Below are 14,320 nucleotides of genomic sequence, written 5' to 3'. Positions count from 1 at the left end.
ACTGAACGTGGCTGTGTACTTTGTACATTCCGTACAGCTAAACTGCACTTAAGATGATCTTTGTTATAAGATTCTCAGATGTCGTACGGGTTTTATCCCCTGTTGAAAGCAGTACGGTGACAAATAGCTGTTTATTTCTATGTCATTTGATTGATTGATTGTTGGTTGCTTAACGTCCAGTGGCAAATTTTTCATGCATATTAACAATAAATACACTAGGTAGGTTCTGTAATAAAGGCGTCCGGGATGAAGGTCGGAAAAATTTAGACTGCCACGGGAAATGCGGGTATATTGGATAGGGACAGACATTTAGCCTTGCAACAGGTCACCTACGGACCCCTCAAAGAGTTGTTGCAAGGGTTATTAACGTGCAAAGAGCGTGGCACTGTTTTTACACGCGGCATCGGATTTAATGTCCCTATTGTGACCGACATAGCTGCAAATGTGAACATCCCGCACAGCCAAACGGACGCCCCACTTTGGCGAGGATTCTACTGCCGGTGGGAGGAAGACCAATGGTGACCATACGTCTATCCCCCAGTCACCCTTGGGGGCTCTACGTCATCTGGATTTTGAAAGAGAGTTGTCTCATTTGCATTCAGAAGACATCTTTTTTTTCTTCATTTTTCTCTAAATTTAGTTTAGAAATAAACTCTTATACCAATAGAAAATTGAAGTTAATATAGTTGACGACATTTTTCTTGAAATGCCGTTTTCCTACATAACCCTTGGAATGTCTTGGTGGGTCACATATATGAATGATTCATATGTCCTGTATATCCTATCATGATTTCCTTGATATAGGGTTGCTGCTCACAAGGAAGCTATTAAACCAAGAGTTGAAAGTGGTGAAGTTGAAATCATCCTTTCGTAAATTTAACGGACGCCATCACGAGTTGGTTGACCGTTACGGAATATCAATTTCACAGATGATAGCTGTTCCTAATGTCGTTACTACAATCCCGTCCCCTTTTCTCGAATGTGACCTACCGAATTAGACTACCCGGTTTGTACTAACATAAGCAACACGAAGGGTGTCACACAGGATCTGCTTACCCTTCAGGAGCACCTGAGAACAACCCCTGATTGGGGTTCGTGTTGCCAAGTCTAGTTTTCTATGTTTTGTTTTGTGTACTATTATTTTTCTGTTGGGCTTTTTCTTTTTTGGCCATGGCAATGTCAGTTTATGTTCGACTTATGACTTTGAATGTCCCTTTGGTATTTGGACTCAAAAAGTAAGAAAAAAAAACCGCATATATGGTAGGGAAAGGCATTATGCATTACAACAGAAGTTAGGGAAATGTATAATAAATCTGATTGATTTTGCTAGTTTTACTTGCTTAACGTTCAGTTGCAATTATTTCATGCAAATTCAGTAAGATACACTATTAACAATTAATGCAATAAGTATGTTCTGTAAATAAGGCCTCCCGGGATGAAGGACGGGAACTTGGACTGTCAATGGAAATGAGGGTATGCTGGATAGGGGTCGGAATATAACCTTGTAACATGCCACCTCTCGATCCCCCAAAGAGGTGTTCCAATGGTTCTTTAACGAGCAGAGAACATTACATCGGATTGAACGTCCCCATTCCGACTGGACGGGCTTGCGTAGTTAACCATCCTACATAGACAAAAGGATGTCCAACTATGGAAAGGGCGTTACTACCGGACGAGGAGCAGTATTTGTTATACCCCAGTCATCCTTTGGGTTTAGTTCATATCAGTGATATTGCATTTCATCTACGAGTTACCAAATAATATAACAGTCGGCGAAAACGAGATTGATTTAAATAAATAGACCACAAAGAACACAATGTATGAACAAATTAAATGTCTTGGACGGGGTATTTTGGATTTTTACAGCCCCCAAAACGAAGACATGTTACATAGTGTCAACAATTCTGCTTCAAATAGAGAAATCAATAAACGTTGTATTGTAAAGCTATAGAAAGCGTTTCATTCCCCTATTTCATATTCAACGCCCCATTCCGATATGACGTGGACGCGTATTCATACATCCAACAGAACAACGTGAAGCCCCTTGAGGTGAAACGTTAGCCCTTAAACGAAAAGAGTTGTACCAATTTCTCTTTCGTTGTTAGGAGAGGACTCCCTAAGCCCGTTAACAATGAAATTTGGACCGATTTATCTACCGTGGTAAGGGGCTCCCTTGCTAAAATTGCGACATATCAGATATTTTTGTAACCGAAAGACATCATGTACTAAGATGTGCTTAATTATAAAATTCATTTCCCTTTATTATTAAAAAAAAAAAACATTGTTTCGTACACAGACTATTTTTTAATGAAACTGAACATCGGCCACCACAATCAGCAGAGACATGGTAAGGTCATAAAAGTTTAATTGATTAATTGTTGTTTGCCTACGTCCAATGGTAAATACTTCATTCATTTTCAAGACGAGAACAAATAAAGTACTGTAAAGTGAGACAATTTAATATGCCTTTAGTAAAAACCATTCTACAAGCAAACATCGTAGATGTGTTTCTACTTTATTCATTTTGACCCATTAAATTCGGATGTTTGTTTTCTTTACAAAAACAATATCTGCCATAAAGTTTAAGGTAGTAAGGACCAAGGGTCTCAACATGGGATTGTGGGTTGCGCATCAGGTATTTATCCCCTTACTCATATATTGATTGTTGGTTGCTAAACGTTCAGTGGCAAATATTTCATACATGTTCAGGACGGAAACAAATTAACAATTAGTACAATAGGTAGATCCGTTAATATAGGTCAACTGGGTTGCAGGTCGGGAAAATTTCGACTGCTAAGATTGATTGATTGATTGTTGGTTGCTTAACGTCCAGTGGCAAATATTTCATGCATATTCAGGACGAGAACAAGTTCACAATAAATACAATAGGTAGGTTCTGTAATAGATTAAGGGATTAAGGTCGGAGAAATTTAGACTGCCTCGGGAAATGAGGGTATATTGGATAGGGACAGAAATTTAGCCTTGCAACAGGTCACCTACGGACCCCTCAAAGAGTTGTTGCAAGGGTTCTTAACGTGCAAAGAGCGTGGCACTCTCTTTACACGAGGCATCGGATTTAACGTCCCCATTCTGACCGGACGTGGCTGCAAATTTGTACATCCCGCACAGCCAAACGGACGCCCCACTTTAGCACGGGTTTTACTGCCGGTCGGAGGAAGACCAATGGTGACCATACTTCTATTCCCCAATCACCCTTGGGGTACGACTGCTAAGAGAAAATGAGGGTATATTGGATAGGGACAGAAATTTAACCTTGCAACATGTCACCTACGGACACCTCGAACATTTCTTGCAAGGGTTCTTAACGTGCAGAGAACATTACATTCTCACTACACGAGGCATCGGATTAACGTCCCAATTCTGATCGGACGTGGCTGCGTACTTGATACATCCCGTACAGCCAACCAGACGCCCCACTTTGGCAAGGGTTTCAATGCTGTTCGGAAGAAGACATGTAGTGACAATATTTCTATTCCCCAGTCACCCTTAGGGATTATTCGTATATTGAAGTGTTGTGAAAATCACAACCCATGAATTGTATGACAAATTTATAACCCGTTCAAATATTTCTTAGTTATCGGTAAATTTTTTTATATATCTTAATTTGATTTAAAAGCGGAAACACATATATTTAATCGAAAGATAAAATTTACCGACTCATTTACATTTTACCTTGGTGGAATTGCAACCCCACTGATATATGTGATATATCAACAAGGCACCTGTCCTAGCGAAACGTCTGTGTAAAGCCTTCATATAGAAACCCCCCCCCCAACCTTTTCCGTGATTCGGTTAAAGGAAGTCAAACAAATATATTACTCCACTACATTAGTATATCCAGAACATGACTATGCTCTACACATATCTGTTTTTCAATCTCTGTCATATTACACTTTTCACTTTTTTGCGATTTTCCTTGAAATATACGAGTTCAAATTGACAATTATTCAAATAAATCGTTAACATCGGAGAGAAAATTTGAGGTCGTGAAATAATCAATAATACATAATATAGTATGTAAAATTTTTTTTTTTACATCATTTAATCCCTTTTAGTGGTAAATTTTTGTAAACTGCATTATGAATAAGGTAATCGATTGTTGAAATAACCAAATGAATACTTGATTATTTATTTCAGAAAATGAACCAAACAAAGAAGAAGAATTTACTCGGAATCAAGAATCTGTCAAAACAAACCTTCCTGTTTCTGTCAATTTGCGTAAACAGTTAAATATCATAAAGCCAAAGGATGAAGATCTGAACATTAATAGCTGTATCAAAACAGGCAATACATTAGTGTTTGTCGACTTTAGTCAAATCAGACTTATTATTTGTAATTCTGACGGTACTGATATCGATCACATTTCTCTGTTCTATAGACCATTTTATATGACACAGATAGATAGTTATACTGTAGCAGTATCCTGTATATTTGACAGAACCATACTGATAATAAATATACCTACAGGTTCTGTCACCAGTACAATCAAAACCAGTGGTAACTGCTGGGGAATATCATATAATGATAATAACCTGTACGTTGTTATTGGTAACAGAATAATACATGTGATGGACCTGACAGGTAAAGTAATACGTACTATACCTTTACCTTCAGACTATATCAACGACATTAAAGTATACAGAGACAGGTTAGTCTGTACAGACAAGAGAATAATATACTGCTGCTCGTTAGATGGTAGACTAAATTGGAAGTTTGATAAGTATAAATTTCAAGATTTAACTTGTGTGACAACAGATGATGAGGGGAATGTGTATGTGACGGATTGGAGGACCAACACTGTAGTAGGTGTATCAGATGACGGGAAACATCATAGAGAACTTCTTACAAAATCAGATGGATTGGATGAGCCGTGGGGAATTTATTTTCACAAAGAAGAAAATATTCTGCTTGTTTGTAATAGGTCTGACGGAAAGGCTTTTCTTTTTGACGTGAAAGAAAAGCAACATAAATAAGCATTAATAATTCTTTCAGACAATGAGTGTATTCGGACTCGGATCTGTTTGTGTATTTAGTCATTCAAAATAACTTCTATTAATGTTTTTTTGTTTACTATCAATCTAACTTAAATGATTTTCATGTAATGTACGGTTCCGTATTCAGATCAAAGACAATATTAACACATTTGTTTTGTACATGTTTTGTGTAATAAACGTGTGTATATCATGTGTGACAAGAGAGAAACTTTACAGGGACATTCAGTGAAATGTTAAAAATACGTGTTTTTTAATTGATGAAAAAAAAAATTAATGAACACTGGACACTTTTAATTTGCAAAACTCTCATTTGCAAATCCGCCGCCGCCTCTCCTTAGAGCTACAATGTCGTGTATACAACCAAAATGTGCGGAATTACATGGGATTCAATTATTGATTGCTTTTCTGATGTTATTATTATATATATTTTGCAGTTTGATTTAGAAAAACATGAGATTGGTAATATCCCATGGGATTGACCATTATCCCATGGAATTTTGGTTAAATCCCATAGGATTTTTTTGGGTCCCATTGGGATAATTGTAGTCCCATGGGATATTTTTTGTTCCATGGAACAAACAATATCCAATGGGACTATAATTATCCCATGGGATATTTAAATTCAATGGGACTCAAATTATAAATATACAGTTATGAATTCTGTTTGGTAGTAAATTGTTTTAAGATGAATCTTTTTAGTTGAATAACTTTTTTTCCTTTAATGCAATTATATTGTTCGATAACTGTTGAAAACTAAACTTTTAAACAACAAAGCAGATAATGTAAGTATATATGTTTATTTATGAATTCTAGAATACTTTTTTGAAACACAATTATTTCCCATTTGAAATCAATGAAAACTCTATTATTAGGCTTAACATACTAGTAGCTTTTTACATAAATCTATTTTTTTTTCAGGATATCCCTCCACCCAAAAAATTAATAGTTTCTTATCATCCAGCATTGTGTGATATTAATGTTAGTCCACTTTTTGGCCATTCAACACAGAACATTGTCATTATTGTGGTTTTAATATCTTTAGGTATTTAATAGAACTTCAATTCATTGACTGAGTGATGAAAATAATAACTGATCTGACTTTTGTCTTTGAATTTATTCTGGTCTTGTTTCTGTGTTTTCTCCTTTTATTCTAAGTGATGAATTTCAATCCTGAAGAAAAAGAACCAATAAAATCCGAAGTTATGGATAATAAAAAACTGTTTGCATACATGTAGCAATAACATATGATTTTGAATAAAAAAAGCTATGCAGTATGGATTTTACTGATTGTTGAAGGTTGTCCAGTGTCATCAGTTGTTAACCTCATACATCCTTTGGTCTCTGATGGAGAGTTGTCAAATTAGCAATATACCACATCTTCCTATTCTAATATTATATAACAATCAATTTATGTATTCTTCTTTGTAACATTTGGGTATTTTCCCCAGTTATATATATATATATATATATATATATATATATATAGATCAATGTTAAAACTTTAGGCAATTACAATAACATTCCATTTTTTACAAGAATTTGCAAAATATTATACAAAACGCCAACAATAGAAACAGCACTTCTTTAAGCTTCTGAAGTTCTGAAAGAGTTCAACTTGTTTTTTATTTCAATGAGAAATTACCTTGAACTCTTTGGACATGTTTAAAATTATAACATTGATACAAAAAATTATATTGTTTTTTTTCTTATTTTTGTGTTGTTCGGTTGCTGTCTCGTTTTTATATATGGTTATACATATATCCTAAATCTTCTTTTTTTAATACTTAATTATTAATTAATAGTAAAAAAGGGGATATTTTTTATTTTGATAATCTCATAACGTTATCATTTTATCAAATAACTTATTTCCAAGTTCACAAAACACCAATATGTCAGATATTCATTTTAAGACATGTATAAACATGATCAACAAGCAGTTGACAGGATGTCATGCAAAAATCCCACTTATATTAAACTTTCACAAAAACTCCATACTCAGCTTGTACTATTACAGTTCTTAGTACAGGACAAATTCCTAGTACAGGACACCATGCCTGGCAAACACTAGCATGTGTCAATGTCTAGTCAATCATGTAATCAGGCTCAAAATCTTAGTTTGGCAATGAATTTAAAAGTTCACCACATAATGAACATGTGTATGAAATTCAACTTCATGGTAAAAGAGGGACGAAAGATACCAGAGGGACAGTCAAACTCATAGATCGAAAACAAACTGACAACGCCATGGCCAAAAATAAAAAGACAAACAGACAAATAATAGTACAGATGACACAACATAGAAAACCAAAGACTAAGCAACACGAACCACAACCAAAAACTGGGGGTGATCTCAGGTGCTCCGGAAGGGTAAGCAGATCCTGCTCCACATGTGGCACCCGTCGTGTTGCTTATGTTATTACAAATCCGGTAAATAGTCTAATTCGGTAAGTCACATTCGTGAAAAAGGAGGGTATTGTAGTTAAGACATAAGGAACATATCCGATATGATCTGTGAAACGTAACGGTCAACCAACTCGTGATGGCGTCCGTAAAATTTACGAAGTGATGACTTCAACTTCACCATTTGGAACTCTTGTTTTAATATCTTCCTTGTGAGCAGCAATCCTCTATTAAGGAAATCATGATAGGAAACACAAGCCCGGGAATATGGTATCAATTGGGAGATATATACTCCGTATGCAGGCGCTGCTGGAATGTTGCTACATAGAAATGGAAAGTTCACAATTGGGAAGCTGAAATCATGTCTTTTGTCGTAAAGTTTTGTTTTCAACCGACCCTCATTGTCAATTTCTAGATGTAAGTCAAGATATGAGGCAGACTTAACTGTATCTGTAGTATCCTTTATCTCCAGTTCGATGGGATAGATTCGTTCAACATAGTTACCAAATTTTGTATTATTTAGTAAGAGAACATCATCTATATAGCGGAACGTAGAGTTAAAAGATATTGCTAACTTCTTATCTTTCTTCCTAAGAAGTTCCTGTATGAAGTCAGCCTCATAATAATAAAGAAACAAGTCGGCCAGAAGAGGGTCACAATTGGTTCCCATTGGAATTCCGACAGTTTGTTGAACAACACGTCATCCAAACGTAACAAATATGTTGTCAATCAAGAAATCAAGCATCTTGATAATGTCAGTTTCAGAGAATTTTTTGTTTGAATCAGAGTGATTCTTTACAAAGTAGGATTTATCCCTCCCCAAGACAAGATACTTGTATCTACGTTCGCCATTCTTTTTAATGAAACAAATTAATACCAACTCTTTCAATTTGTCTTTTAGTTTGGAATGGGGAATACTTGTGTAAAGTGTAGAAAAGTCAAATGTTTTAATACTATTGCAAGATGAGAGAGTCTTAGATTGTATGTCTCTAAAAGATCTTTGGAATTTTTTAGTATCCACATCTGATTCACGCCACCTCTAGAATAGGCAGTATTATTTCACAATAACTTTGGAGCCCGGCTTTGATTGCTGATAAAGTAGATGTTAATAATTTAGAAAGAGGTTTCGTGGAGCACTTGGAAGACCCAGCAATATACCGTTGTTTGTAAGGACACTTGTGTAGTTTAGGTATCCAATACAGTGATGGAAGATCCAGTTCTTCATCTTTGGTTGAAATTCCAAAGGAACACAGAACAGACCTATGATTATCCAGGATTTCCTCTTTGGTAAGTGTCGTGAGGGTATATGTTGAGTTTCCAAGTGAATTGTCAATACCTAATTCCTTTATCAAGCAGTCTATGTAATGATATTTACACACAAAAACGATGTTGTTTGGGGCTTTATCTGCGGGGACAACAACATATTTGTCATGGAGGTAGGACAAGTGTTTTGCAACATTTTGGTCTTTAAAAATTGACGTAGCGTGGGTATTGATATGCGCATTTTGTTTCTTAATTAGGATTTGTATCAACGACCTCACAGCCTTAATCCATTCGGAAAGAGTATCTACGTCTTCTTTCTCGCGTTTAGCCCATTGCCTGGCATAATCCTCGACTGAATCCATCAGTATTTTGAAGTTGTATTTCCAAATTAATGGATTTAGGCTCACGATATTTCGGACCTTTGGATAACAAATTTCGCAGGAAAGTGTTATTGACAATGTTGAGGTCTCCGGTAATAACGTGGCCAGCCGGATTATATGTGAATTGGGAACTAGCACAGGTGCAATCAGGAAGTTTAGACTTGAAGTCGTCAATGTTGAGATCCTGCAAAAAAAGCTATGTACCTTAACTTAAAACTTTAACCTAAGAATGTACTATAATTTCACATAAGGCCCGAGAACACAGTTATTTCGTAGTGCATTTCTTTTAGAAATAAAATTCAAATTAAAAAAATCGCACCTGCTCTATCTCAAAAAGATTTTTACAGTGTAGTGTACTACTATTGATACAAATAATATCAAAATTATAGAAACTTCTACCAGCTCTAACTCAAAATATTGACAATTCTGTGTTAAGGGGGGCTAAAAATCAGTCTGACAGCTTCAGACATTCTAATTTTTTGACCTTTTTTAACTGGACTAAATCACTACTTAACATAAAGATTCAGCACCCAAATTTTTTTAACATGTATTTTCATCCCCTTACTTAATATTTCATGCATAAAATATCAAGAAATAAATTGGGAAAGTGTATAAAAAAAAATGCAAGTTATACACTGTTCACACTAGGGACTATATTCGTAGACAACGAAAACCAAAGGACGATAACTGTGTCCTTGGACCTAATAGGATAGAAAGACTCGACCAATTTTAATAAAACTTTGCATGACCTAAGCTTAGGAAATTATAAGATAGTTGGCCAAGTTTCATGGCCATAGAATCTATATTATAGAAACTAGGGCCATTTTAATATTGAAATTTGGATGTTTATTTTTGACGTTTAAATCAAATATTTTCAACTGTCAAGATTTTGGCCTAAAAAATTTAAATATTGCAAAAATTTGCTTTTTAAATATCTTGAATATAATGTAATAAGTATTAAAAGCAACGGAACACTCAGTTGATTTATCAGATCTATTACAGCTATTCAAATGTCAAATTTATATGAGCCTGTGCCTGAAAATAGAGATTTTCGAATTAAGGGAAGCCTTACATAAACATGCATTTTTTTCAACCAAGTTGAAGTTTTTGAAGTTTTTTAACCATACATTATTCTTCCATATATATTAAATGTACTTTAAATGTAAAGAAAAGTTACAAAAAGCATACCACATGAGTATAAAATGGTCTTAGGCCATGTAAGACTGAGAATTATTTAGAGTCGATTTAGGCCGTAGCCCATATTTACATATTAAAATGCACACAGAGGCTATAAGAAATGGAAATTTGTTACTTTTTGCTCATTTCTATGCTGAGATGTCATGATACAAGAAGTCTAATTGCAAAGGGACTCTTGAATTCAATTTTTTTTTGCAGACAGTATGGTCTGATGACCAGTTTTTCACTTTTCAATGGAAAACTTGCATGTAGTTTTAGTCTCAATTGGCATATATTTGAACCACTTGCTATCCTAAAGAAGAAAATTATGGTAGCATATGAAATGAATAGGGTGTACTGATCATTGTAAAGTGTCTTTTTTACAGATTTAATGAAATATTTGTGATGGACTACAGATTTAATGTACAAAGCTCTTCACATTTCACATAAATCAAACAGGCCGTTTAACCAGGGACATAAATACAAATATTCTGCACATTTTTTCTGTGATAATCTACTTTTCTTTAGATTCAGAGTTCACAAATGGTAAATTAAATTTGATTTAAGCATAGAAACACAAATATCAGGAACATAAAAAGCTGTCAGATAGAAAGTCAGCATGGCTCTTAGGCATAAAATGAAAACTGTTTTAAAATGCTTATTTGAGCCGTATAATGGCAAAATGGGACATTTTAACAGTATTTCTGTCAAACAAAGATGTAATTCCTTTACTTTTATTGAGTTTGACAAATTGAAACCAGGAAACCATTCAGGAAAGTTGCCAAAGTACAGAATCTACATTTACGGAATTCATCTCTTAGGCCCGAGAACACAGTTATTTCGTAGTGCATTTCTTTTAGACAATAAATTCAAATTAAAAAAATCGCACCTGCTCTATCTCAAAAAGATTTTTACAGTGTAGTGTACTACTATTGATACAAATAATATCAAAATTATAGAAACTTCTACCAGCTCTAACTCAAAATATTGACAATTCTGTGTTAAGGGGGGCTAAAATTCAGTTTGACAGCTTCAGACATTCTAATTTTTGACCTTTTTTAACTGGACCAAATCACTACTTAACATAAAGATTCAGCACCCAATTTTTTTTAAAAGATTCAGCACCCAATTTTTTTTAACATGTAATTTCATCCCCTTACTTAATATTTCATGCATAAAATATCAAGAAATAAATTGGGAAAGTGTATAAAAAAAAAATGCAAGTTATACACTGTTCACACTAGGGACTATATTCGTAGACAACGAAAACCAAAGGACGATAACTGTGTCCTTGGACCATAACCGGTATGACATTTCTATGATCAGTGATCCATAAAATCAGGGTAAAAACAGTAAATGTGGTGTATAATGTATAAACAAGAGTGCACAAGCTGAAATGTTGCGCCTTCTTTACTAATCATTGATATTATGTGGATAGTCCTAAAAATAAAGCTTTACTACAACTATCACACAAACTCAACATCATCCAAGAAAATGAATTCAAGGTCATATAAACCCGACAAGAAATACATGTACACCTTACAATCATTTAATATACTAAATACAGTTGACCTATTGCTTATAGTTTCTAAGAAGCAGACTTAACCAAGAAAACTAAAAATTGACCAATGAACCATGGAAATGAGGTGAAGGTCAAATGAACCATGCTAGGCAGACATGTACAGCTTACAATCCTTCAATAAAACAAATATAGTTGACCTATTGCATTAAGTATTAGAAAGAAAGACCAAAACTTTAACTTTGACTACTGAACCATGAAAATGAGGTCGAGGTCAGATGACACCTGCCAGCTAGACATGTACACCTTACAATCATTCCATACACCAAATATAGTAGACCTATTGCATATAGTATAAGAAAAACAGACCAAACACAAAAACTTAACTATAACCACTGAACCATGAAAATGAGGTCAAGGTCAGATGACACCTGCCAGTTGGTCATGTACACCTTACAGTCCTTCCATACACCGAATATACTAGACCTATTGCTTATAGTATCTGAGATATGGACTTGACCACCAAAACTTAACCTTGTTCACTGAGTGTACACGTGGAGTTATGAAACTTAAATTAACCATGCGAATTCAACATGTTAAGGATTGCCATACAACTTGTAGTAGCCTTATGGCATTGTATAGTGTAATGAATTCAGGGGATAATGGCACTACCTCTTTGATTTTAAAGTCCTCAGAATCAATCTTTAATATTAATATGCTTGCTCTTGTACAAAGGAATAAAAGTCATGTAAGTATGCAATAGACATACGGTCTTCAAAAATAAGAGGTATCCATACTAAACATTTATGACAAGATCTTAATCAAGTATCAATTTTGGTTTGTTTAGATATTTCGGAGGTTAGTATTATCCATGAAATGAGGTCGAGGTCAAGTGAAAACTCTCTGACGAGCATGAGGACCTTGCAAGGTACGCACATACCAAATATAGTTATAATATTACTCATAATAAGAGAGAAATTATCATTATAAAAAATCTGTACTTTTTTTTAAATAGTCACTGAACCATGAAAATGAGGTCAAGTACAATGGACATGTGACAGACAGAATTCGTATCATGAGGCATCTATATACAAAGTATGAAGCATCCAGGTCTTCCACCTTCTAAAATATAAAGCTTTTAGGAAGTTAGCTAACGCCACCGCCGTAACCGCCGCTGCCGGATCACTATCCCTATGTCATGAACATTTTAAAGTACTAAATGGTGAGTATATACATGTAAAACCAAAAGTTACTAACTGAAGTTCATGGTTAACTGTAACCAAAAACTTAAAGCGAATACAATTTAGAGAAAGACAGATGGATGCACAAACACTATCAAAACAGAGCATAAAAATTACCGAACAAGATGTTTTACATTTATCCTTCAGAAGCTGGAAAATTGAAGTGTTTCTTTTCTTTCTCATCCCTCCATGATATAAACTTCAAATTCATTAATGCAAAATATAAAAATCTGCAAAAGTAGGACCTCGTACCTCAGCTTATCCACATTTTGACTTTTGAACTGCATTGTTTTTTTCATCTTGCTGGCAACCTAAACATAAAAAAAATGATAAGCACATAATTCTGGATTAACTTTGTGTATTTATTTTTGTTGGTACAAACAATTTTTTCCAACTTTAAACGAAAACATCATAAAAAAAGGACGTCCAAAATATTTAAACAAACCAAAATTGATACTTGATCAAGATCTTGTCATATATGTATAGCATGGATACCTCTTATTTTTGAAGACCATATGTCTATTGCATACTTACATGACTTATATTCCTTTGTGCAGGAATATGTATATTAATATCAAAGATTGATTCTGAGGACTGTAAAATCAAAGAGGTAGTGCCATTATCCCCTGAATTCATTACACTATACAATGACATAAGGCTACTCCAAGTTGTATGGCAATCTTTAACATGTTGAATTCGCATGATTAATTTAAGTTTCATAACTCCATGTGTACACTTTGAGAATCTTACAATACTTTTTATTCTGATTTTCAGAACTTATTGTAAGGTTTTTATTAATGCGACTGAGAGCTGTATTGCATTCTTATATCTGATACATATTTATGAGCTGAAGACCACCTCCGGGTACGGGATTTTCTTGCTGCGTTGAAGACCCATTGGTGGCCTTCAGCTGTTGTTTCTTTGACATATTCCACATTTCCATTTTCAATTTTATGTATGCAGATTTTTCTTAAATCACAATAATCAATCTCACATTTTTGTCCATTATTCAAAATTAGCTAAATTTAATGCACACTAAAATTAACATTGATAAAGCTATTTTTTAAATTCAAAACAGTTGCCCAAAACCATTAAATTCCTTGTTTGATTTATTTTATATAATTCAAAGCCTTTTATAGCTAGCTGGATGGTATGGCTTTTACTCATTGTTGCATTCATATCGTCACCTTTACCTAACTTGTGCATCATTTGGTCTCTGTTGGGGATAGGCCTACTGAAGAAGGTTCAACTTGGAATTTGCCGAATTATGAGTATTTATCCAAAAATGTAGAAGAAAGATATTTATAACCAAAACCAAAATTATGT

The 14,320-nt window shown here is 34.4% G+C and overlaps 1 protein-coding gene across 1 annotated transcript in view; it reads left to right on the top strand.

The window, feature by feature from the left end:
- Nucleotides 1-14,320, top strand: part of LOC127732361 (uncharacterized) — a 74,605-nt gene that overhangs the window by 46,571 nt on the left and 13,714 nt on the right. Inside the window, exon 8 of the mRNA XM_052241395.1 lies at nt 4,159-4,500. Coding sequence (XP_052097355.1) covers nt 4,159-4,500 — 342 coding nt within the window. The remainder of the gene's footprint in view (nt 1-4,158; nt 4,501-14,320) is intronic.

The sequence above is a fragment of the Mytilus californianus genome, unplaced genomic scaffold, assembly GCF_021869535.1.
Source record: "Mytilus californianus isolate M0D057914Y unplaced genomic scaffold, xbMytCali1.0.p SCAF_24, whole genome shotgun sequence".
NCBI classification, from domain to species: Eukaryota; Metazoa; Mollusca; class Bivalvia; order Mytilida; family Mytilidae; genus Mytilus; species Mytilus californianus.
This window is presented reverse-complemented; position numbering and strand designations above follow the sequence as displayed.